A 27,614-nucleotide genomic window follows, 5' to 3' on the forward strand; every position below is an offset into this window, starting at 1 on the left:
AACTCTCCTTCAATGGTACCACATGGACAAAAAGGCCAAACAGAAACTCAGACCAGGACAGGGCCACAGACAAGAACCTTGACTGGGATGCCCTTTCCTATCTGAGAAAACGAAATTGGACTTTTGTCCTCTAAAATCCACATCTGTCTCTTCATCTAGTTGATGTTCAACCATTTAGATAGGACTACTATTTAAATGGCAATGAGTCAGGTTGATCACACCTTATCTATAGAACTTTCTTCAGCTCCATGAAGTCAGACTTAATGTTTGGGGCCAAAGATCTAGAAATCTTCTGTTGGTCTAGCCTCCCTCATTTTCTAGTATGTATGTCAAAATCTTCAAATAGACTATCTCAACCGATAATAGTATTTTTTTCTTTTAAGCACCTTTTTGCAACTAGCTCAAATTTAAATGGTAAAGAAAAATCGACGGCATTCTCTTTACTATCTTATTAAACCATACTTCTATTAATGATGATTCACTGAAGGGCCATGAATAGCTACACTGAAAAATTCTGTAGCATATTAATGTGCTGAGCATCATACCACACTTAGCTCCTGATATAATTTTAAGTTCCCTCTGGGGGAAAAAACAGTTTCTCTGGATTCTTTTTATAAAAAGCACCTTGAAAAAGCTTTCAGATACTCAAAGACATGAATCTTGTTCTGTTCCCTTGTGTATATCTGATTTAAAGGTTAATAAGTAATTAGGAAGAACACTCATCCAAAAATTACCAATTAATATGCCATCATTTTCATTAAAAATGCTATTAATTATATTGTTGTACAAATGTCTTGGACTGGCTAATAAAAAGTTACCTAAAGCAGTTTTAAATCTTTCAGAGAGAAAGAGAAATGAATCAAAATCAATCACTTTGTAACATTATGATTTGGGTTGGAGAAATCAAACAAAGGAGAGGAAATGAGTGTCTCAATTATTTAGCGTGGATAGAATCTGACAGAGTTCCATGGTTTATTTTATGTACTGAGTCATTATTACTAAGAAAACCTAATAAGAGATCTTGGCAGATATTTAATGTGGAAGTTTGACAAATAACAGTTCTTTGGTTCTTATGATATAAAGCAGCTCTTTATAGATGAGATCATACTTTTAAACTATCCAGATATATTTTGTTGGTTTCCTAGGAGACTGTAAATGCAAAGTTATGACCTAAGTATGTTATGTATTTAAACTTTGTTCTATACCTTAAATGCTGGTATTAGTCACTTATTCAAAATTCACAGGATTTCATTGTTGAAGAGTTTACGATTAAACTTTTTTTTTTTTTTTTTTTAAATTGAGAAGGAGTCTCGCTCTGTCACCCAGGCTGGAGTGCAGTGGCGCGATCTCGGCTCACTGCAAGCTCCGCCTCCCGGGTTCACGCCATTCTCCTGCCTCAGCCTCTCCGAGTAGCTGGGACTGCAGGCGCCCGCCACCACGCCCGGCTAATTTTTTGTATTTTTATTAGAGACGGGGTTTCACCGTGGTCTCGATCTCCTGACCTCGTGATCCGCCCGCCTGGGCCTCCCAAAGTGCTGGGATTACAAGCGTGAGCCACCGTGCCCGGTCTCATGATTAAACTTGTACCATCACTCCAAGAACTCTACTAGATTTAAATGTATGTTAACAGTTTTATGAGTCCCTAAACTGTTACTGTGCTCTCATTGTCCTATCCTGTCATCTCCTGCATGGATCAAACATCTATTTCTATTGTGATCATTATGTCTAAGCTGGCCAGCTGGGTAGGGTTTGATGAAGATTACTACTGTGCATGTTGCAGCTCAACACCCTTTTGATATGTAACAAACTATAATGGGGATACTTGTCATGAATGAAATGAACCAAGTATGGTGTTAAGAACTACAACATCAACCCAGGCACAAAAAAATGATTTTCCGACGCATCATAGATACGTAATGGTTGCTAGGCAACCAAAGATTTCAACACTGGCACAGGGGAAAACTTCTATTGCTAAGCTGGGATTGGCCACTTTAGCAATTAGTTCTGCATGGGACTGTCTGTTAGTATCTTTGGTATAGAAAAAAAAAAAAACTTTAAAAGACAGTCTCAAGACTAATCCCAGGCGTGCACCTATTTGAGCAGCTCTTGAGATGGAAACTTTTATCCCTCAAGGCATGTATCTTCTTCCTCATATTGAACAAAGATGTGTCTTCCCACAGATCTCATTCATTGGCCCTGTTCTTTACACAGAGCAAGTTACTTCCTCTTCAATGTGCTAACTCTGAACATTTGTAGAGGGCTATCATGTCTTCTCCGAATCTTTCTTTCTCCAGGGTAAACACATCCAGTTCATTCATTTCCATTTTTTCACATATTGCTTACTTTCCCTTCACAATGATACCATAACATTTCAAACTGGCAATAACTGGGTGGTTAGTAACTGGGTGATTGTTGTTTTGTTTATAGTTATAGTTAATGACTTACAGGCTTCTGCGTAGTTGGACACTGCAATTAGAATTGTCACAAGAATAAAAAGTCAAAGGGTGTAGGGGTAGGTGCTTGATCTTTTTTTATCCTGACTTGGGAAATGTAATCTATGAGTTAACATAGTCTTTGTGCCTTATTTGAACATTGTATGACAAATGGAAACTTTAAGTAAACCTTCAGGGATAGTTACTAGATTTATACAGTGTAAGAACTGTTTCAGAGTAGGTGATATAACTATTTCAAGTATTGTTTTCTTTTTTTTTTCTTTTTTTTTTTTTGAGACGGGGTCTCGCTCTGTCGCCCAGGCTGGAGTGCAGTGGCGCAATCTCGGCTCACTGCAAGCTCCGCCTCCCGGGTTCACGCCATTCTCCTGCCTCAGCCTCTCCGAGTAGCTGGGACTATAGGTAATTTTTTATTTTTTAGTACAGACAGGTTTCACCGTGGTCTCGATCTCCTGACCTCGTGATTCGCCCAGGGATTACAAGCGTGAGCCACCACTCCCGGCCTCAAGTAATGTTTTCTAAATTTGGCCATGCAGCTACATCATTGGAGAGCTTCCAAAGATATAGAATACTGGGATCCATACCCAGACCTACTGACCAGGTGCCTCTATAAGTCCCCAAAGGAATAGCATTTGGCAGCCACCGATATAGGTAAATAACATGAAGGTCTGTCTTCCCACTTAGCTAAATTCTACCTAGCCCGTAATGCTCTCTGCTACGACATTTTTTGGTTGTTCTTGCAGGTAACACTTCCGTATTCTTAAAAAGTCTCTTTTGCTAATAACTGGTACACATGGTTTAGTATTTCATTGCAAATTCTGCATGGCTATCTGTCTCCTAGTTAGTTTATAAAATCCCTAAGAACAAGAACCGAGTGTTAACATTTCCATGTGTCTTGCAGGGAGTATGGCACAATATTGAACGGAGTCATTGATTAATTGGTGAGGGGTTTTGGAAACAGTAGGAGAAAAAAGAAAATAAAGGAAGGTAGATACAGAAGCGTAAGCTAGAAATAATATAAATATCAGAGAAACACAAGATTTCAAGATGAATTCAAATTGAAAATGAAATTCAATGAAATGAAGCTTACATGAGATGAAAAAGATATAATAAAGTTGAAAATAAAAGAATGAAACAAGATATATCAGGAAAGCATGAAGAAAAAAAGCAGGAGTGGTACATTCATGTTAAAGAATAAGTTGAAGAAAATTGGGAACTCAGGGGAAAGGATGGGACGGGGGTAAGGGATACGACACTACAAATTGTGTTCCGTGTATACTGCTCGGGTGATGGGTGTACCAAAATCTCACAAATCACCAGTAAAGAACTTACTCATGTAACCAAACGCCACCTGTTCCCCAAAAACCTACGGAAAGAAAAAAATTTAAACAAAAACAAAAATAAAGAATATATTGAAAAAAAGGTTAATTGCATATTGATACAAGACAGAGCCAAAAACAGGCTATGAGACTCAGGAAATACTAAGCTCAGAACGACATAGTATCATTCTATGAAATGCAAAAATTGTTAGCAATACAAGGAAACGTGAGGAGTATTAAAATTTCTTGCATCACCATAACTCTCTGGCAGGTCAAGGGGACAAAAATAAATAATTACAGGCACAAAGCACTTGAATTATTTAATGTTTGGATAAATATCTGCACGCTGATATAACCCTGTACCTTAAGAACAGGAAATGCATCTTCTCAAGTGTCATGTACCAGGTACAAACATTGATCATATTCTGCACCAAAAAATACTTCAGTGCATTTCTAAGGTAAAAACTGTACCTTTTTATTTTAATAATAAAATACTACCACAAACTATTACTAGAATTTCAAAGGAAAAAGAAAAATGAAATTACTTGGATATTTTAGAAGTGGTTGCATAAATAATGGCTGAGGCAGTCACGCAAACTAGAAAATAACAAAAGTGAGAATATTATTTGAAAAAATCTATAAGATAAAGCCAAAACTATTTTTTGTAGTAGATTTACAGTCCCAAATACTTTAACGAAAAAAGAATTATGAGAACAGAACTAAATATTCTACTCAGAATTTATGGGCAAAAAGACAAAACAATTAAAAAGAAAGCTGGAGAAAGGAGATAATAAACTCAGAAGGAAAAATAATAATAATCATGATGAGATACAATAATTTGTCCTTTGTAGAACTGGTAGCTAAGATCAAGAACAGGTCCTTCAAATAAAACAGACATACCTCTGGCAAATTTAATTTAAAAAATAAAAGGAAAACAAATAATTTATAAATTATCTATGTAGTCATATTCAGAGAGAAGATTGACTAGAGTAAAATAATTTTAAGTGATAAAATTGAAAATCTTAGTGAAATAAATAATTCCCTGAGAAAAATGTAAATCAAGATGAACTTAATGGAAGAAACCCTACAGGAAAATAAAGAAGAAATTGTACTGTGTATCAAGAAGTGACAGTTACTTCAAGTGAAGCTTTTAGAAATTTCAGAAGGACCTGGGGCTCACCAAGAGAGGATTTGGATGTCGACAACACTTTCTACAATTTAATTAAAGAAATGGGCTTAAACTTCAAGTAAAAATGAGCTAGATTTTTATTTAGAATTGAAATTGGAAATAAAAAATAATTCTAAAAAACAAATGATCAAATAGAAATTTCTGTTTAAAATGACAAAGAAAAAGTTGAGGAGACTGGAGTCAATCTCAAGACGAACCAAGAGAAATCTAGAAGGGACGGGAGCTTCAATGACACAGGATATGTTTAGTAGGATTTTCTACAGAAGCAGTCCAAGGGAAGTCTGCTCAGATGATAAACCGAGTTCTCCCCAAGCTTTGGGTTTACACCCAGCTCCTGAGCGACTATGGCGAGAATGGCCTTAGAGAACATGAAGGGTAAAATGACCAGCAGTGCAAATGGGGCCAGGAGAGAGGCCTTCGTAAGAGGAAAGGGTCGTTCCCTCTTCGAGCAATCACTTTTTTTTTTTTTTTTTTCTTTTTGAGACAGAGTCTGGCTCTGTTGCCCAGTCTGGAGTGCAATGGCATGATCTCAGCTCACTGCAACCTCTGCCTCCCAGGTTCAAGGGATTCTCCTGCCTCAGCCTCCTGAGTAGCTGGGATTGCAGGTGCATGCCACCATGCCCAGCTAATTTTTGTATTTTTAGTAGAGACGGGTTTTCACCATGTTGGCTGGGCTGGCCTCGAACTCTTGACCTCAAGTGATCCGCCCACCTTGGCTTCCCAAAGTGCTGGGATTACAGGCGTGAGCCACCGCGCCCGACCCGAGCAATCACTCTTGATGCCACAAAGGTAAAGAGCAAATGGAGATGGGATGTATATTACTTGATCTTTTTAATAACCTGTCATGACACATCAGCTTTTCTAATATTAATAATTCTACCTGAGGCGGGTGGATCACGAGGTCAGGAGATTTAGACCATCCTTGGCTAACACAGTGAAACCCCGTCTCTACTAAAATACAAAAAATTAACTGGGTGTGGTGGCACACGCCTGTAGTCCCAACTACTCGAGAGGCTGAGGCAGGAGAATTGCTTGAACCCGGGAGGCGGAGGTTGCAGTGAGCCAAGATTGCACCCCTGCACTCCAGCCTGGGCAACAGAGTGAGACTCTGTCTCAAAATAATAATAATAATAATAATAATTCTACCTCAAAACATATTGTAAATCCACACATCTACCTACCTCTGCCCCCTCCACCCTAGCCGGGTGGCATTAGCAATGTAAGTGATGCAGAGGCTTTTTTGAACCAACCACCTGGCCCTTCCTCCTCCTACCATCCCTCCTCCAGGCTGACTGGTCTTCCCATAAGACAGATCAGAGCCTGTCATCCCTGTGCTCAAATCCTAGTGCTGAACATAACATTCAAACACCTACACAGTTTCTGTCTTACTCATGATGTCAGGCCTCTTGTTTCCAGGAATTGGCAAAGCACATTCGTCTCTAGGCTTAGAGCTTTTTCCCCTGCGTCTGGGAAGCCTTCCTCTCTTCAGCTTCAGGCCTCAGCTCAGAAAGCAACTCCTTGGAGAACACGTCACAAGCCACCCTTTCTGTAAAAGTCTTCCCCCATCGCAATGTTTTCTATCAGAGTACCTTGCTCCATTTCCTTTCTAGTAATTCTCATAGTCGGTAAATAAATAATTGTTGGGTGGGAAAGGAGGGCTGTTTCTGCTGATTTTCTTTTTTTTTTTTGTCATTTCCCACTAGAATGAAAATCCCACGAGGTCAAGAAATTTGTCTGCTTTTATAACATGCTGTATTTCCAGTGGTGTGCCCACTGCCTGTCATACTGAGGCACTCCAAATTTCATACATAAACCACACTTTTCAGAAATCGTGATTATTTTATTAGTTTTTTTACTTTTGCTAAAGAGTAAACCGAGGCACAATAAAAATTTAATGAGCTTATTTGAGCAAACAGTGATTCAAGAATTGGGTGGCTCCAAACCAGAACTGGTTTGGGAACTCCACGAGGGATTGTAACGGGGAGGCTTTTATGGGATAAACATGGAAGTAACGCAGGGAAAATATTTGACTGATTGCAGTTATACAGTTACCTTATTTGATCTATCCTGTTGGAAATTCCCTAGTTACATAATTACACATCTGTTTGTTACTTCTGATTGGTTGGAGTTTCAGTTGTATTCTTCTTTAATATAGGCATTTACAAGAAATTGCTCAAGTTAAGTTTTGCTTATGTTTGCAAATGGAGCTAGGTCGAGGTCACATCTGAGGTCTTGCTGGCTATGTCTGCTTATAGTTTCTTCGGGCCTGGCCTCCATTGTAATTTACTTTACCACTGTGTTGGAATACTGTTGATTCCCCCATTGGGCTGCAAGGTCCATGAAAGTAAGGTTCCCGCCTCTCCTTTGCTCACCAAACATGGTGCTTGGCACTTAATAGTGGCTCAATGATTATTTGTAAAATAAATAAATGAATAAAGAGATTTAAAGTTCCCTAGAAAGTGAAATGTCTTTCTCCTTGACTTTACATACCACTCAGAAGATTCTGGACCTACTAGAATTCCTCATTAAGAATTTTGTTTTCCTGGTATTTTCCAGCTATTCCAGCTTCTGTTAACAACCGAAAGTTAGCAGGAATGGGGGAGAGGCCATATGATTTAAATGCCTCCAATGAGGGCTGATACTGATTAATTTTAGATCCCAAGCATCTGGGTCAATGCCTAGTTTCATGGCAGGTAGGCAAATGATTATTTTAGAGTCATTATTAATGATTTTACTAAGAGCTGGGAGCACTTGAAATGTTCCTCCAAATGAGATTGGAGATGTAGACCAGATGGTCATTTTTTAAGAGCCTCCATATATTCTATTCCACTTTTCAACACATAAGTTTTTATATTAAGATTGATTACTAAGGTACCTAAGCACCCACATCACTATTTAGTAAAAAATTAGACACATTATATATTTTTTAAGAATAAGAAATGCTCCATTGAGATGATAATAATCTAAATGAAATGTAAACATCCCTGAAGTTCAATCTAGCCATTCTGTTTTGCTTTAACTAGGTTACGGCCTCTCAGTCATTTTCTTTTTCTCCTTCCCCTGGCAATATATCATGTTCTACAGAGCTTAATATTGTGTGGGTACAACCTCAGGCATAAGAAAATGGTCTCATCAGTCTTAGCCCCAAAATGCTGTTTGGTCAGGCAGGATGGCTTAGGTAAGTTTGATCACAAATAAATATGTCAATATCTACTCATGCCCTGAACCCCAAAGGTCAGTACTCAGGGGAGGATTTGTCCTAGGAGTATCAGTTTTATTCTTCTTGGTCATGATGGTGCTGAGAAAGACTAATATACACTGGACTATAATCTTTGAGCCATAGGAAATTGAATCAAACCAAGTGGAAAGAATGTGCTATTTAGTATTAGCAGGGTCAGTTAATGGAAAAATTGTGAAATAGGTGAAGCTCATCATTGATCTAGCTCCTGCAGAACAAACCTGGTCTCCCCAGTCCCAGGGGCATGCCTGCTGGCCTTCGTTTAGACCTTGGCATTTTCTGCTGGCTTCTCTCGGCTTCTTGGGGACTTGATTATGTGCACTGAAACAAAGCCATTCTAGGTTTCGAGGTTTCTGATTGGGCTCTTTCCTTCCCCACCCTCAAATGGATATTAGCTTATTTGATGGATCAAGCTGTCCTCATTTGCTAACAGAAAATGGCTTGAGGAACTTCTTGGGTCCTCTCAGGTAACATGTGAATTTCACAGTGACCTTCTTATGACAAAACTCTTCCAGTGTGTATGACTCAGATGAGTGAGTCTGCTGGTGTGGATTTCAGTCCAAGTAGTATGGACAGATAGATCCCTGCCTTTGAATTTTATGAAGCAGTAATATATAATAAAAAAAGCGAGAAACTGACATAGAGTTGCCCGTTTATTTTTTGTTTTTGCCAAGTAAAGGCATTATGGAAAAAGAACAACAAGACTCACCTACTAAGACAATCATTTTATAAAAGAAATAAACATAGGCCGGGTGTGGTGGCTCACGGCTATAATCCTAGCATTTTGGGAGGCCAAGGTGGGTGGATTGTTTGAGGTCAGGAGTTGGAGACCAACCTGACCAACATCGTGAAACCCCATCTCTACTAAAAAAAATAATAAAAAAATACAGAAAATTAGCCAGGCCTGGTGGCAGGCACCTGTAATCCCAGCGACTCAGGAGGCTGAGGCAGGAGAATCGCTTGAACCCAGGAGGCAGAGGGTGCAGTGAGCCGAGATCACGCCACTACACTCCAGCCTAGGCAACAAGAGTGAAATTCTGTCTCAAAAATAAATAAATAAATAAATAAATAGAAATAAACATAATAATCAGAAGAATAAGAAGAAAACAATCTTGGAATAAAACAACGTTTTGTAGAAAATTACAGCTAGATCGGAGGACTAAGTTCTAGTGTTCTATATCACTGTAGGATGACTGTAGTTAACAATAATATATAAATTATAGTTTCAAATGGCTGGAATATTGAATGTCCCAACACAATGAAATGATAAATGTTTGATGGATATGCTAATTGCCCCGATCTGATCACTATATATTACATGCATCAAAACATCACTATGTACCCCACAATATATATCAACTTAAATAAGCAGCCTTTAAATTGAATGAATTTACCTTCATGAGAAAAACATATTTCAGTGTCCTTATTTTACAGCAGACTAATGAAAATTTTATCAAACACCAGCATCAGTCTAGGGCCAAGTTTTTGGGAACGGTGAAGTTTCCCAACAAGCCAATCCATGAATTTTAATAGCTCTAGCTGACACTTGTGAGCAAGTCTCCATGTGACCTGCTTTTAGGACAGCTATACACGTGAGTGAGCCTGCAACACCTTTTGAGTTGTAAACCAAAGAGCCTTCTTTGTACAAAGCCTTTAGCATTGATGTTTTTCTGTTCGTACATTAATGGGAAAAACTGAGTAATAGGCAGCCAGAAAAGCGATTTGAATTTTATTGGAACAGTTAGAATCTAAAAATTTAGGATATAAGGATACATTTCTTCACTAGCAAGTATGGGTGTACAGCCAGTAGCTGCCAGGCACAGGGATACAACAACACAGTCCCTGCCTCCCAGCCTTACATTTAGTGGAGAAAACAGAAAGTGGAGAGACACAGTAGATAGACAGCATCACATAAAGATAATTCCAGGGGTGCTTTTGTGAGCAAACGTGACATTTAAGCAAAGACCAGACTAACATGAAGAACTGAGGCTTGCAGTTCCCTGGAAGAAGAGCATTCCAGGTGGAGGGAACAGCCAGTGCCAAGGCCCTGAAGAATACACAGGCCAGTGTGGCTGGAGCACAGTGTGGGGTGCGGGGGGGCAGGTGGCTAATCTGTGGGGCCAGAAATGCAACAGGCGCCAGATCACACAGGGCCTTAAGGGACTTTGAATTTCATAAATGAAATGGAAACTACTGGAAGATTTTGAGCAAGAGACTGACATGCTGTGACTTATGTTTTAAAAGGATCGCTGAGTGCTAGAGTACAGAAATGAGAGCTAGTAGGCTACTATAATAGTCCATATGAGACACGATGGTGGTTTGGACTGGGGTGGCCATGATAGAAGTGATGAAAAGTACTCTAGGATCTGTTTTGAAGACAGAGCGAACAGGACTTATAATGGATTGGATATGGCAGCAACGACAAGAGGAGAATGAAGGTGGGTTTCAAGGTGTTTGATCTGATCCACCCAAGGAATTGTACCATTACTGAGAATAGGTCCAAAGAGAACAGTAGGTTGAAAAGTTGTTAGTGGACACATTAAATCTGATATGTCATTAAATAAATATCCAAGTAGATGTGTCAGGTAAGCAGTTGAATACCTAAGACTAGAGTTAAGGAGAGAAATCAGGGCTGAGATAGAAATTAAGAAATATTCAGCATCTAGAAATGTCTATGGTTGTTGGATTGGCTAAAGACATGTGGCAGGCCAAGGGTTCTGGTGGTTGCTCCAGCAAGTACAAAGGCTTTAAGGCAAGAACGTGTTTGGTGAGTTCTAAGTAGAGTACGGTGCCACCATGGATGTGTAGAGAAGATGTTCAAGGACTAAGTCTGGAGAGAGTCCAGTATTTAGAGGTCGGAAGGAAAAAGATTCAGGAAGGGAGACAGAAGAGTGGCCAATGAGGTGAGAGGAAAACCAGATGAGCGTGAATCACCAAATCAGTGTGAATACAGTCTTTCAAGGATGATTAAGAGCAGTTGATAAATTCACTGTGCCCTCAATGATCTCTACTGATGTAAGAAGCAACGTATGCTGTTATATTCCCAGTGTTTAGGAGCACCTGATCAATATGTATTTGTTTATTTCAGAGGTTAAATATGGCAGTCTACTGGCTGAATCCATTCTGAAGATGTGTTTTATTTGGACTCCAAGGTTTAAAAAGATTTTAATTGATTGCCAAGATTCAGAAATTGGGAAACATCACATCAGAATTTGAATTTGTTTCTGTTTAACAATTATTCAGATTATCACAAGGCAGGCAACAGCTGTCTATTGCTGAGTGGCAGCTGCTGTCATTAAAGGGGTCATGAGATCTTCAGTTAATTTTCTGCTGTCTCCAGCAATTCCTGCATCTCTTCAACACGGAGAGCTGAGTCATTTGTTCATATCACCTTCCTGGTTCCTTTTTATTTGCCCCCTTTTGTTTAGTTAATGAGAGAATGAATGAATGAATGAGTGAGCTAAAGAATATTTGCTAGTGAGACACTGGGATCCCAGAGAGGTGAAATGATGTAAAGTTATATGTGACAAAACCAGGGCTCAGATGCAGATTCCCAGGCCAGGGCTTTTTATTTTAAATCTTTGCTTTCTATTGTGTCATTTTTTAAAATCCTAAAATATAAACAAAAGTTTGACTGAAAGAAGGGTACTGACAAAATGCTATTTTCATTTTTAGAAAGAATAGAATATTATACAAATCCTGTAACATGATAAATATTTCTTTGTCCTTAAACCTTAATAATAAATGGTTTCATAAGAACTGATACACCGACTAACAAAAGTTAGCATCACTGCCCAAAGCAAAATGAGTAATAAACCTAATTATTAAAAAATACAATTAAAATAAACATTGATACTGTACTCCATTCATTTATAGGTGAAAATAGGTGTTGCTATTTTTCTCCATGAATTATTTTTACACGTTTTAACCAAAGAATGTTGTAATCATGGAACGCCAGTTTGTCATCATTCCTTCTTCAATTCAGTACCAAAGACCCTCTGGAGTTTTGCAAACCTCCTCTCTCTTGCCAAATTCAATAATTAGAATTGAATTAGACTACAGTGTTGAATTTCTGATGTTTTCTAGGTGTATATATTATTTTAATGGGTTGAATTGTGTTCCCCCAAAATATATGTTGAAGTCCTAACCCCCAGTTCCTCAGAATGTGACTTTATTTGGAAATAGGGTAGTTGCAGATATAATTTAAGATAAGGTCATACCAAAGAAGGGCAGGGCCTTAACCCAATATAACTGATGTCCTTATAAGAAGGAGAAATTTGACCACAGACTCAAACACCAGGAAGATGATGTGAAGGGAGACACACAGGAAGATGGCCATCTGAAGAGGCAGGTAGAGATTGGAGTGATACTGCCATGAGCCAAGGAACACACAGCGCTACCAAAAGCCAAAAGAGGCAAGAACTGGTTTCCACCCCTCTCCCCCAACTTCCCCAACCCCAGGGGCTTCAGAGGGAGCGTGGCCCTTAAAGATATTATACTGCCCTACAACCTGAAAAACAACAACAACAAAGAAAGGACCAAGAGCACTTTGATTTTGGACTTCTGACCTCCAGATCTGAGACAGAACACATTTCAGGTGTTTTAAGCCACACGGTTTGTGGTACTTTGTTGTGACAGCCCTAGGAAACTGAAACAGAGATGATCTTGTCTAACTCTAAATTGTAAACTGGGCTAGAATGTAGGCATCTTACTGGAGGATGCTGTCTCCGGGAAAGGGGCTTTCTCTCTCCAGATAAAGGGCTTTCTCTATAGTGCATATGTGCCATCCCTAAGTGAGACATTTGGAGGTGCCTGATGCCCCGAAAATCCTCACTCCTTTGCTCACTCAAGGCACTGAAACTGATTCCACCTGCTCTTAGGGAGTCACGGTTCTGCTTTTATCCTGAAAGCTGCATGTTTCTCCTTCCTTAGCACAGAATATCTTGGGTATTGGGAGGAATTTGGTGCTACTCTTGACTCTGGGCAAATTTGTAAAGTAACCCAAAGATTTTTTTTTTAATGATCCTCAGGCCTTCTTAAATGTTTCAGACTTCTCTTAAGATGAAGATTTCTTAACTTGCAATATATAGACAATTTTTAGAAGCAAACATGAAACCCTGCAGATTGTTTGAAATAGTCTGTGAGTGTGGATACTTTTCTGGGTAAAGATTTCTTAGTTTTGATTAATTCTTAAAGGTATACTTCCCTGCAACCTGAAAAACAACAACAAAAGAGAAAGGACCAAGAGTTTGGGCCATAGTGGTCAGGCTTTGTGCCCGGGGAACAAGGCACCCATGGGTGGGAGTGGATTGTAGTAGGAAGGCAAGAGTTTGGATTTAGAGGTGTGGCACCGGAGGTGACAATGGGCCATTCAGATGGGGATGTTCAGTAGGTAGTTGCAGCCATAGTGGTGGCAAGCGAGGGCACACACCCAGATTTGGAATTCATTGGCACAGAGGTGGGAAATGAATGCATGAAAGCAGATAATCTTTCAGAGCTGATGACTGAACCTAAACTAGGAAAGGCTGATCCTAAGTCTTGGGGAGCATCCACACTGAGGAAGCAAGGGGAGGAAGAGGTGGCATTAGAGGGAAAGTAGGAAGGGCGGCGAGCGTGGTGAAAGAACTAGGAAAACAACACAGGCAAAAAGTAGCAGGAGAGAATTCTCCTCGAATGACCAAACCTGCAAAATGAAACGGAGATATTAAAGGAAATGGTGAACGACATAAAAGGAAGGTTTTGGTCTAGGGATCACTGATAGAGCAGCACTAGGTCCATCTGGAAAAGTTGTAAGGGTTTCTTTGTTCATGTCTGCATTCTCTGGGGATGACTGCACTTCTGCTCTGTGCCAGATGCCACGCTAGGTGCTGGGGCACAATAAGTAAGACAATCCCATCTTTCAGATGGGATTTCTGGGCTCTCACTGGGCATGGATTTCCAGGAGTAAACTATGACATGAAGTCTGAATAGTGTCCAGAGAGGGTGCACAGGGGAAGTGGTTGATATACCCAGAACAGCTGAAGCCAAATGAAAGAGAGATGGGCTTGTTTTCAGGAAGTACAATTGGTGGGTCCAAGAATCTTTAAGCATGAACCTGCCTGCACTCTGTTACATTATAAAACTGACTTATGCATTTCAGAATCACATGGGCGCACACACACACCAACAATGCCTTGGACAAAAACCATTTTTGTTACAGAGATTTAGTAGGTCATGGTATAATATTTATATACAGACAAAAACAGAAACAAATACAACATATGCCTTACTTTCTCTTGTAGTGTCTCTGTCTTTTAAAGATTGAAATTTCTGCTATCTAAACAGGTTTACTCCTGGGAGCTTCTATTTTAGAATGGTTTTTGATTTTTTTTTTTTTTCTTGAGATGAAATCTTGCTGTGTCCCCCAGGCTGGAGTACAGTGGTGCAATCATGGCTCACTACAACCTCAACCTCCTTGGCTCAAACAATCCTCCTGCCCCAGCCTCCCAAGTAGCTGGAATCACAAGTGCATGCCACCAGAACTGGCTAATTTTTAAAATTTGTCTGTAGAGATGGGGTCTCACTATGTTGCCCAGGCTGGTCTTGATCTCTCAGGCTCGAGGAATCCTCTTGCCTTTGCCTCCCAAAGTGCTGGGACTACAGGTGTGAGCCACTGCGCTTGGCCTAGAATGTTTTTTTTTTTTCTTTTTTGGACCTCAACATGCTAATCTTGTTAAACATGAATATTATTAAGCTATTAAGAATTTTGGAATTAACCACATCAGTGATTTATTCAGTAAGAGCAGTTACGAGAAGGGAATGGACAGTGCTGGCTGGGAGCCACGCTTACCTGGAGTGAGGCCCCTTCTCCACCATTCATGAGTTTGGTAGTCACAAGTGAGTTACTTAAATTTTTGAACCTGTATCCACATCTATAAGGGTGATTTAATCATATTTACCTGACAGAGTTATTGGAATAGATAATGCATGAAAAGTACCTGGCATATAGTAGGCTCTATGTTACTACAATGATTACTATTGATAATAAACAATTTGTCTGAGATTATATTTGCAAATCAGGCCAAAATTAATAACTTAGAAAATACTCAAACAATTTCTGCAAATAATGCACTGCTATTAAGGAGCCCAGCAGCAATAAAAGTCTTGGCAAATTACATACTGCCATCAGCTAAATTACAGACAGCATCCCATAGGTAAATGAGCAACTTACACTTGACATCTTTGAAATTTGGACAGACAAGGAGGGTAGAAAAAAGTAGTTTCTGCATCATATGCAGCTTGAATTACCCTGAAAAGGAAATCAAATTATTTACTTGAAAATTTGTCAATGTTGTATTGTACTTCCAGAGTCTTGAAATTCCTACACAGAACTCCCTGATTTTGAAATCTACTGAGATACTGACACCAGGGCAACGGCGCATGGCTGTACAGGTTGTCCACTGCACAACTCCAGGGGGTGTCAATCACATAGACTGATGAGAAAGGCACCCCTAGAGTGCAGTGCACCCCTGTACAATCAAATCCAGCAGCCCTGAGAGGCTTGAAAACTTTCCTGATGAACATGGAGAACATGCAATTCAACAAATATTTATTGAGCATCTATTATGTATGAGACACCGTTCCAGGTTCCAGGAATACAAGAGTGATCACAACAGACACGGTCCCTATCCACATAGAGCTTATGTTCTAGCAGAGTGGAGGAGGGAGACAGATAATAAACCAATAAACAAGTAAGCATCTCTCATATCAAATGCTGGTGTTAGGGGGAGCAGTAAAGCCAGGTGAGAAGGAAATGGGATCACAGCAATGGCAGCATTACTATTTGAAATAAGTTGGCAGAAAGGGTTCATTCACAAGTTGGCATTTTTAATCAGAAACCTTAAGGAAACCAGGAAACATGCTGTTTGTGTGGCTGAGGCAAGAGTATTCCAAACAGAGGAAAGAAGCAAGTGCAGATGCCCTAAGGCAAAGCCTGCTTGGCATATTCAGGGGAGAGCAAAGATGTGTGGTTGGAGTGGGTTGGAGGGAGTGGTGGCGATAGAAATGGAGTCAGGTGGCGGGAGGGGGAAGCAGCCTAGGCAGCCTTTGCAGTGTTGCTCTTTACTCTGAGTGTGCTGAGAAGCCACTGGAAGATCCCGAACAGAGCAGTGACATCATCTGATGCAGGTGTTAAAAAGGATCTCACCGTACTTGAAATGAATTTTTATTACAAAAGATCATGTCTAAATTTCTAAATTTAGACATTTCTAAAATTTCTAAAAATTGTCTAAACAATTTTCCCCCATACTCTGAGGGTTTTCAACCAAAATTAGCAATCCTATTTTTAAAATTGTGTCTCTTTTTAAAGCCGAGTGTGAATTCAAATGTTTAAGCAAATAAATACTTCCTAAAAGTGGTAAATACTGACACTTTTAGTCTTAATAAGCATTAAAGTTAATTTATGCACTCCCTTCCTGATGTTCAATTTGCCAAATGGTTCAGATTAATTCCTATCAATCACAGGAAAAAGAATCTGGAAACAAAAATCTCAAACATTTTAGCTGTGAGGGAAAGTGTTTCACGGATTATAAAAGCATCAGAGACACGGTTAACGTGGTCAAGGCCTCTGCTCCAAGGGAGATGATTGCTCATAAAACAGTTTGCATTTTGTCAAGTTAACCTAACTCGTGGAACACAGCATTCTGGAATGTGACCTGGCCTTCCAGAAAAATCGTTAAACAATGTCTACTGTTCATAATAATACTGAAACTTCCAAAAAAATCACAGCCACTTGTATGCTCAGTGTTTTACATAAAATGCAACAAGATATGTGAATAACGCACAAATTTCACAGTAAGAACTGTGCTATATTTTCCAAAATGTCTTCTACAAATGCATTTATACATGTATAATTCTCAAGCCAAAGAACTCAGCAAATCACTTTCCACCAACAAATTTAGTACATACTTATGGAAAAGTTTACTCATATTTGTAAATAACATATAACAACAATAAAAAAAGACTCAGATTGACTTGTCCTCATACTGATAGGCCAACATAGATTCCTTTCGTGGTTATAAATAAATTGTCCACAGGGTTTGCACAAAATATCTTGTAATAAATAACAAAAATATTGTGTCCCCCAGATCTTTTTTCTCGTCATGACTAATTTGTATAATTGAAGTACTATCATTCACACAGCTAATTCTTAAAAGTTTGGACTTGTTAAGAGTTGGGCACAAGATCTTGCCTTTAAAGCTAGTCATCAAAATCAGTGGCTATCCTCGGATGCTTTATTACGAAGGGAAAGAAACTAATATTGCCAGGTCCTAACTTGTTCGGTCCTGGGCTAACCATGTGGGATGCCACAGGTCGGTAGTCTTTGAAGTAACCTTATGAAGTGGGAATTATATCGATTTTATATAAGAGAAAACTGAAGCCAATGAGGTAAAATAACTCGTCCCAAGTGATGAAGCTTGCCTAGGTCCCAGCCAGGCTTAGTCAAGCCCTGGTCCTTCTGATTTCAACGCCCTTGCTGCTTCTCTGTATTGCACACTGGTTCTCTCTGCTGCACACTGAGCAACACTGTCTTTTTTAAATCTATTATGAAATAAAGTTAAACAGCTTCACAATTATCATTGTCATTATTTTTCTTTTTAGCTACTATTTTTTGGTCTGTCCTGTGGAAAGAGCTTGCAATCCTCACAAGAACCTTGTAAGGTAAATCTGCCAGCGTGTCGCTACAGACTGTGCCTACTTCAGCCAGTTTCTCTGCTGAATATCCTCCTTTTACTGATGAGGAAACCAAATCAAGGAGTCATAAATGACACACCCAAGGCTGGGAAGTGGTTGAGCAGGTATTTAGACTCAGGTCTATTTTACTCCTGTGCCTGTGGGCCATTTTCACATTCTTTTCAGTTGGACAGTTTTAAAAATGTATAATGTTGCACTCAAATAACCTGAAATTTTACAATTCTGAAAGGGAACTGATAACTTGAGGCACTGTGTAACTATGCTTCAACACCTCAAAAAGGCTCCACCAGGCACTTCTGAAAATGATTTTTAAAGCCCTTTTTTACTTGAATGGTGTTCAACATTCTCACAACTTGGCTCATGTTTTTATGCTGAACAAATGATTCATGACCCTTTATTCTGGGGACTGGATTCCTCAAACAATTGTTCCTCATGAATCCAAAGTGATGTGATGAATAACAAGGATCTAGGCATTGTTGCTCAGTTGATAGTCACAAAATACTTGGCCTTAATAAGTCAGGAATTATTTTCCCCATATTTCTCTAATTACATTAAAGCATATAAGGTTTTTAAAAGTCTGGCAAAAATTGTGATGTTTAATATTAAATATCCAACTGTAGAAGGCTTGGATTAATAAGATGGAAAAATTGGGGATGACCTGAAAAATTAATTTATCATCACTGACCTGTTTTCATATCTTGAAGCTTTTATGATCTAGTTTTAAATCTACACCGCTTTTTTTTTTTTTTTTTTGAGAAAGTCTCGCTCTGTCACCCAGGCTGGAGTGCAGTGGTGCAGTCTTGGCTCACTGCAACCTCCGCCTCCTGGGTTCAAGTGATTCTCCTGCCTCAGCCTCTCGAGTAGCTGGGATTACAGGCGTGCACCACCATGCCCTGCTAATTTTTTGTATTTTTAGGAGAGATAGGGTTTCACCATGCTGGTCAGGCTGGTCTCAAACCCCTGACCTCGTGATCTGCCCACCTAAGCCTCCCAGAGTGCTGGGATTACAGGTGTTTGAGCCACCGTGCCCGGCCTACACTGCTTTTTCATAGTGAATGTTTCTATTGCTGATAATCATAGAGGCAAATACAGACTTGTTTTACTTTTTTGACTAAAGGCAAAATAAATACTAATATATAACCATGCTTGTACTGTTATAGTTTATATGAATTGTGATTTATCCATCTATTCATTTCCATTTTAGGCAAAACAATTCATCTTTTTAAAGTCTAGTCTAATAAACCTTTTATGATAAAAAGGAATAAAATAGGAGTAGGTATTGATGTAGATTACACATCTAATTTGTCAAAATTTTACCCTTAAAAGACTTTTGTTGGGTCAGAAATACATTTTCCTGCTTTGAGTGTATTGACAAATTTTCCCTTTAAGATACATTAAAACTGAAATATATAGTTTGAAGTCTTACAAGAATTATAAATTTTGACTTATGTCTTACAAGACATGATTTTTTACTTAAGACAAAATTCTCCCAAAGGACAACTCAGTCTCTTTAACACCCAAGAATAGGCTAGGGTCACTATTTTGTTAACTAACAGCTCTATAATTTCTCAAATCAAATGTCAAGAACACTGATAAACAATTTTCTTAACTGTTTGGTAAACTTGCTGAAGTCTTGCAGAGTTGTAAACACTGAGCTCTTTTAACCTATGCGCCTTACTTATTCCTGGAAACAATATTATTATGCCTCTAGGACTGCCCTAGACAATCTCAGATTCATAATGTTAGGGCTGAATACACCCTACAGCATTATGGGTTAACTCATGCCCTTCTAGATCTTTCATTAAATTCTCTCCATCCTCCTAACTCCACCCAACTCAGTATACGACTCAGATGCCTTGAATCTCCAAAAACATTTCTTAAAACAGTCTTTTGGAAACCAGCTCTCTTCTATGGGCTCCATAGAAATGTTTTTACTGTCTGTCCCTCCCACAAGGCATGTGTCCCCTTCTTCTCGCATTGTAGATACTTGCTGATATGCTGTATTTTCCCTGCCAGACAGTAAGCTCATCAAGGGTGCCATCTGAATCACTTTAGTTTCTTTTGTCATATAACTCACATGAAGTAGATTCTCAAGTATTGAGTATTGAATGTGTACTTAATAATTTCTGTTAGCCATGACTCATTTTCAAAGAAGAGTTTTAGGATGTACTCGGTCAAGGGAAAAAAAAAAAAAAGAGCCATAAGAATAGAAAACTCTTCGAGAGCTAAGCCAGAATAACTGGCACTTAAAAGTGACACATTCAATTTCTTCACCTTTATATAACCTCCAGAAGATCAAATGTTGATAAAATATTTATCTTCAGTTGTCACAAGCCAGACTTTGATTTAAAACTCTTGGGTACATGAATGTCATGCCAGACCAGAAATACATCATCATGTATTTTTAATTTAAACATGGGTATGTAAAAAATTTATATATGCCTGATATGAAAAAATTTGAGTGAAAAATCTCCCAACAGTCACCACAAACAAGAAAATAGAATCTAAAAGCAATTTTTAAACTTCTGTAAAAGTGCAATGAAAAGCCTTCTGTTTGCAAGTCCAATGTGGTATTGAAATGACACATAAAACGCATTCTCTTACCTTTAGGGAATCAAAGCAGGCAATTACTCTTCCATTTTCAACCTGACAACTTTTGGGGGGATGAGCAAATTTGCATTCTTCATCAGAGCGTGAGCATGTTCCTCTTTGAAACTGTCTGCAGACTTCTAATGTCAGCCATTTTGTATCTCTGACTGGGGCAACGTTCAAAGCCATGGTGATAAAGTAATTTGGGCTGTTTGTTTCTGTTAAATGATGAAATCAATCCAAGTTCTAATGATTCCAAAACTACTGTTGTGAAAACTCCCACATGTAAGTCTGAAGGTGAGTGATAAATTGCTTAGTGAAGTCCAATCCAGGGAACAGGATGATGAGAGAGCGTATGGACAGGCAATCACTCATCAATCAATATGTCCCACTTGAAGATGGTGGGCCGCAATAAAAGCACTCTCAGTGTCATCTCTGGCTTTCAACGTCCGAGTCTCTTGACTGTTTTGCAGATACACCTGTTATTAATAAAGTGACTTCAATATCATGGCACTCCTTGGGAGAATATTTAATGCTGACGCTCACAGCTATTGATGATCTTGGAAAATAAGACACTCAGATGTTCATATTTTAGCAGGACGTTTTTCTTCCCCCTTTTTAAATTCTGAAATTAAGCAATTGGCAAAGTCAGACAACTGAGGTATCTTTATCCACTCATGAGGTCAGGGTAAAGTGTACTTGACAGAAGAGCGGGATGTGAATACAAAGAAAGCTCCCAAGCTGCAGTTTCCAGCAAAAGTGACTTCACACAGGCACTTTTAAATGATAAACCTGCAAAACAGAAATGAAATATTAACCTTTACACAAACTCAGTGCAATCAACAATTCAATGAACTATCGAACTCTTATCTTGAATTTGCAAAAGCACAGTTTAGAGCTTTGAGCTTTGAGTATAGTGAGAAACGTTATGCATTAAAGAAAAAAAAGAATATGCAACGGAAACCGTATTGCAGAATTGTCTAGGCAGCAGTCCAAAAGTTAGGAATGACTCAAACAGATGAGTGTGGCAGACACAATAATTAGGCCTTCTGAAACAATCCCATCTAATGTGCTTAATCGCCAAAACAGTGTATTAGGACTGTGGCTTCCAATTAATTTCACATTTAGGCCGTTGATTTTATTGTTGGGAATGCTATAAACAATTATTTGGGATGTGTCCCTCCTATGTAACAAAGATATTGTCATTTTGGATGAAGTGTGGGCTCTTTCTTCTTTATGTTCTTCCTAGTTTACAGAGATGTGGACTTGGAGATGGGTAGGTAGGATCCTCTTGATAGTTTTTTTCAGGTATCTTAATACTTCCTCTCCACCATGACTTACCTAATGTTTATCTTCCTATTTACACTGCAAGCATTCACAGGGCAAAGACTATTCTTTGTAGTTTTCATTTCTGTATTCCCAGTGCCTTAGTCTATGGCGTATATTAGACCCTCAAGAAATATTTATTGACCAATTTAACTGATGACTAAGTGCAGGAATGTAAATTAGTTTTAGTTGAGTTCAGTTTTTAACTGAGTCATAATCTAAAAACGCTCTGTAGTATGGAATGCTGGAGTTAAAACACATGGCTACAACAAAAATATAGTCAGTAAGTTCAGATGTCTAAAATAAGCACCTTCGGTTTCTTTTAACTTTTTCAAGGGTTATGAAATCATTAAACATTGAATTCCAGTTACTGGGACAAGCATGAATAAAGGACTAAAGTCCAGAAGTTGATTATTTTCATAAATAGGATATGCCACAAATGACCTTACATACTTGCTGAGCCTTGATGTCTTTCTAAAAAAATTTATACCTAAGAAGAACTTAATGAAGACTGGAAGTAGATTATTTTAAATTGGCAGGTACCAAATAAGTTCAGAGAGCAATAATTTTTTTTTTTTTTTTTTTTTTTTTTGAAATAGAGTCTTTCTCTGTCGCCCAGGCTGGACTCTGTCACCCAGGCTGGAGTGCAATAGCACGAACTCGGTTCACTGCAACCTCTGCCTCCTGGGTTCAAGTGGTTGTTGTGCCTCAGCCTCCCGAGTAGTTGAGACTACAGGTGTCTGACACCATGCCTGGCTAATTTTTGTATTTTTAGTAGAGACAGGGTTTCATAGTTTCACCATGTTGACCAGGCTGGTTTCGAACTCTTGACCTCAGGTGATCCGCCCACCTCAACCTTCCAAAAGTGCTGGGATTACAGGCGTGAGCCACCGTGCCCGGCCCAATAATTTTTAAGTGGTTCACAAGTGTTCCCTTAAAAAGCATGTCCCCAAATCAATTAAGTTTATTTAAATCTGGGTAAACCAAGCCAGACGAGCTTCCTTGCATTAGGGCTTTTTTTATTTTTTAATTTTTTTCTTTTTTTTGAGATGGAGTTTTACTCTTGTTGCCCAGGCTGGAGTGCAGTGGTGTGATCTTGGGTCACTGCAACCTCTGCCTGAGTTCAAGTGATTCTCCTGCCTCAGCTTCCCGAGTAGCTGGGATTACTGGTGCCCACCACCATGCCCAGATAATTTTTGTATTTTTAGTAGAGGCGGGGTTTCACCATGTTGGCCAGGCTGTTTTCAAACTCCTCACCTCAGGTGATCCACCCACCTTGGCCTCCCAAAATGTTGGGACAACAGATGTGAGCCACTGCGTCTGGCCTGCAAAAGGGCTTTTCTTGGCTGCTGTGCCTGATGGGTCCCTTATAAGGGAGAAGCCTCAATGGTGTCTCAAGCTTATCTGATGATGGAACATTTATTTAAGCAGGACATCTCTTGGGACTGGTGGGAATTGCTACTTCATCCCAATAATTCTTTTACATTTTAATAAAAGTGTTTGCATGAGTTATAATTGCATGTGCATTTAAGGAAGTTGGCAATCTTGAAAGCTATGACACATAGCAAACTTCAATTATAAAATATTTGAGGGATCCAGGCAGGCTCCTGCATGTCTGTTTGGCAACGTTCTGTTCACAGAAGCTAATATCAGCTAGCTTAAGCTAGGGAGCTTAAGAAGATGAGTTTAATAACCAAATTTAATATGGGTTGGGTTTCATAGACCAGCCTGGACTTGTATCTTTATTACCTCAACCTGCACCTCTGGATCCCATGGAGAACAAAGGATGAGGAAAGCAAAGGACAAGGACATATTTCTGTCTGCATCAAGGGAGATGAGGCACCAATGACAAGGATATTTCAAATGATGGGCTGAACACACTTAGTGTTTGAAAAATATTACATAGAGTCCCCAAGTCCTCAGTACCAGGCCCCAAGGTAGATGCTCAACCTCAAAGGCAGCAGAGTCTCTCCCAAGGGCTCCCATGGAGGAAAAGAAAGAGGTAAACATAGGTACTGTTGCATAGATGGCAAGAATAATTACTCAGATGTTCCTAAAAGTTCTCCAGGAGCTATGCTTCCAATGCAGTTCAGTGAATGCTGTACATTTTTATTCATACTTATAGGTAAGAAGCCTTTTTCATTCCCCCTGGAAGAAATATATTTTTTTCCCCCTGGGAGAATTCCCATTTCAACTTACTATGAAAATCCCACCAGAATTCAGATGATCAGACTCTACCAAGATACACTTGCTTAAAATTAAGTATTTATTTGAATTGACAAAAATTGTATAGGATTATTATGTACAAATGATATTTTGAAATATGTATGCATTGTGGAATAGCTAAATTGAGCTAATTAACATACGCATACTTAGCATTTTTTAGTTGTGAGAACACTTAAAACCTCTAAGTGAGATCACGCCCTATTTGTCTTTAAGATAAACTTGCTTTTAAAAGCAGGGATGGCCTTCCTTATACCTTATACAAAAATTAACTCAAGATGGATTAAAGACTTAAATTTAAAACCCAAACCATAAAAAACCCTAGAAGAAAACCTAGGCAATACCATTCAGGACATAGGCATGCGCAAAGACTTCATGACAGAAACACCAAAAGCAATGGCAACAAAAGCCAAAATTGACAAATGGGATCTAATTAAACTAAAGAGTTTCTGCACAGCGAAAGAAACTATCATCAGAGTGAACGGGCAACCTACAGAATGGGAGAATATTTTTGCAATCTACCCATTTGACAAAGGTCTAATATCCAGAATTTACAAGGAACTTAAACAAATTTACAAGAAAAAAAACAAACAATCCCATTAAAAAGTGATATGAACATGCAAAGGATATGAAAAGGGCAATGGATATGAACAGACACTTCTCAAAAGAAGACATTTACGCAGCCAACAAACATGAAAAAAGGCTCAACATCACTGATCATCAGAGAAATGCAAATCAAAACCACAGTGAGATACCACCTCCTGCCAGTCAGAATGGTGATCATTAAAAAGTTAAGAAACAATAGATGCTGGCAAGGCTGTGGAGAAATAGGCAGGCTTTTACACTGTTGGTGGGAATGTAAATTAGTTCAACCATTATGGAAGACAGTATGGTGATTCCTCAAGGATCTAGAACCAGAAACACCATTTGACCCAACAATCTCATTACTGGGTATACATACCCAAAGGAATATAAATCATTCTACTGTAAAGACACATGCACGCCTATGTTTATTGCAGCACTATTTACAATAGCAAAGACATGAAATCAACCCAAATGCCCATCAATAATAGACTGGATAAAGAAAATGTGGTACATATACAACATGGAATACTATGCAGCGGAATGAGATCATGTCCTTTGCAGGGACATGGATGAAGCTGGAAGCTATCATCCTCAGCAAACTAACACAAGAACAGAAAACCAAATACTGCATGTTCTTACTCATAAGTAGAAGTTAAACATTGTGAACACATGGACACAGAGAGGGGAACATCACATACGAGAGCCTGTTGGGGGTTTGGGGGGTGAGGGGAGGGAACTTAGAGAACAGGTCAATAGGTGCAGCAAACCACCATGGCACACGTATACCTATGTGACACACCTGCACATTCTGCACATGGATCCTGTTTTTTTTTTTTTAGAAATTAATTAATTAATTTTAAAAAGTGGAGTAGGCTGGGTGCAGTGGCTCACGCCTGTCATCCCAGCACTTTGGGAGGCCAAGATGGGCAGATCACTTAAGGCCAGGAGTTTGATACCAGCCTGGCCAACATGGCGAAACCCTGTCTCTACTAAAAATACAAAAATTAGCCTGGCACACGCCTGTAATCCCAGCTACTTGGGAGGCTGAGGCATGAGAATTGCTTGAACCTAGGAGGTGGAGGTGGAGGTTGCATTGAGCTTGCGCCACCGCACTCTAGCCTGGGCAACACAGAGAGCCTCTGTCTCAAAAAAAAAAAAAACAAAAAAGAGCAGGTGTACCCAAGCTTTCTGATGGCCAGAGTCACTTGTACAGCAAAGATGTTTCAGAAGGAAAGAGGTGTGCATTATATCACGGGTACAACATACTGTTATCATAGCTTCTCATGAATCCACTCTTTCTCCTAGCTTACTCTCTGTTCCTTTCCAAAAAGCTATATGGCTACTGTTAGCATAGGCACCTGTACCAAGGAGTGGGTACAGGCAGGCAGATGTGGGGAAAAGGGAGAGAGCCACTTGAGCTAGGTTAGATGGGTCCACCAAAGAGAAGAGCAATGGAGGGTAAGGATGGGCTAGACCACATTTCAGCATGGCCATCAAGAGATGGGACTGAGAGATAGCCAACATTTAGACGTAATAGAATATTGAACTTACCAGGCTGCCAGTTGCTGAGGGGAAGGGGCATGCGTTAGACTGTGCTGTTCAAGGCAGAAATCACTGGCAACATATCAATCAAGCACCTGAAATGCGGCTAGTGCAACTGAGAAACTAAATTTTAAATTTTTATTTATTCTTAATGAATTTAAATTTTAAAAACTCACCCTTGATTCAGTCACTGGAAAACTTTTTAGTGTGATTAGACCAAGTTGAGTATATAAATTTACTTTTTTAATTTTAAATTTTATGAAACCTACATACAGATGGAGTACTGCCAATGAAAATTTAGCATCCAAATTCAGATGTGCTCTAAGTAGAAAATACACACTGAATTCAAAAATACATGCCTTGTAAGAAAAAAAGAATGTGAAAATATCTTATTAATATTTTCATAGTTATTACATACTGAATTAATATTTTTAATATATTGGGTTAAATATTAAAATTGATCTCACCTGCTTTTTTTTCCCACTCAAAAATTCAGAATTATCTAAGTAGCTCACATTCTATTGCTACTGACGGTGCTGTCTCAAGGGCTTTTGCATTTCTTCTATTGGTCAACAGAACTTCCGGGAGTGGTAGAAAGTCCTAAGAACTAGCTTCCAGCCTTCACTTTGCCAAGGTATCTCGTCACATAACCTTGGGCAAGTCCATTTCTTTGAGACCCACCTTCTTCATCTAAATGTCGATAATAGTTCCTGCCTGTATGTACATGGTTGCTGCCATGAAAGACAGATTATAGTGGAAATATAAAAATATTCTGTGATTTTTAAAAGTTACTATACCAATCTATATTAACAAAATCTACTTTCAGGCTTCCTCTCTCTCTACGATAGTTCCGTATGATGACCAGGATTAGACCTGGTGTAGATCTGCTCCAGCCACAGAGTCTGAGAGCAGGGAGGTACCTAGAGATCAATGGTCTGACTGCATAGGGGTACCTGGACCTCTTATCTAGAGAAGGCTTCACTTCTCACACCACCTTTATTTTGCAACCAAAGGGAGCCTCAGAGAGGTTTTTCCAAGTGTCACTGCAAAAACCTTAAGCCCACTTTCTTCCTCCAGCTGCTGTTCACCCAAAAGTGAAGGGAACACCTCTGGGGCCAACAGTCACCCTGGGTGGGAAGCAGGGGCGGAATACTCTGGTAGCACCGATGGGAGCCTGCTCCCCTGAGGGCACGGTGGAAATACAGCTGCTTTTCCATTCACAGTGCTGTGGATGAGCAGAGAGGAAGGGGTGGCATTTCAAGTTCATCTGCCCAGAGGGGCCCCTGTTAATACTGTCTGGAGAGGGCACCTCCAGACGTTTCATAATTTTGGAAATTAGGAAAATTTCCATCAAGATTCCATGTATAACAGCACTGCCCCATTATATGCCGGGCACCCTTAGCCTTTCCCGGAAGTTTCTA

The 27,614-nt window shown here is 39.3% G+C and overlaps 1 protein-coding gene across 11 annotated transcripts in view; it reads right to left on the minus strand.

The window, feature by feature from the left end:
- The window catches only part of MBNL2 (muscleblind like splicing regulator 2), a 172,976-nt gene that overhangs the window by 98,511 nt on the left and 46,851 nt on the right, over window positions 1–27,614 (minus strand). For 8 of the 11 annotated variants that reach the window (XM_032151136.2, XM_032151137.2, XM_032151134.2 and 5 more), the window contains exon 2: window positions 20,533–21,309. In XM_032151136.2, the coding sequence (XP_032007027.1) occupies window positions 20,533–20,706 (174 nt within the window). In that variant the 5' untranslated portion in view covers window positions 20,707–21,309. Of the gene's footprint in view, window positions 1–20,532; window positions 21,312–27,614 lie in introns of those variants that run through there. The other 3 variants (XM_058438024.1, XM_058438023.1, XM_058438022.1) reach the window with 1 other exon arrangement.

The sequence above is a fragment of the Hylobates moloch genome, unplaced genomic scaffold (assembly GCF_009828535.3).
Source record: "Hylobates moloch isolate HMO894 unplaced genomic scaffold, HMol_V3 SCAFFOLD_4, whole genome shotgun sequence".
Classification (NCBI taxonomy): Eukaryota; Metazoa; Chordata; class Mammalia; order Primates; family Hylobatidae; genus Hylobates; species Hylobates moloch.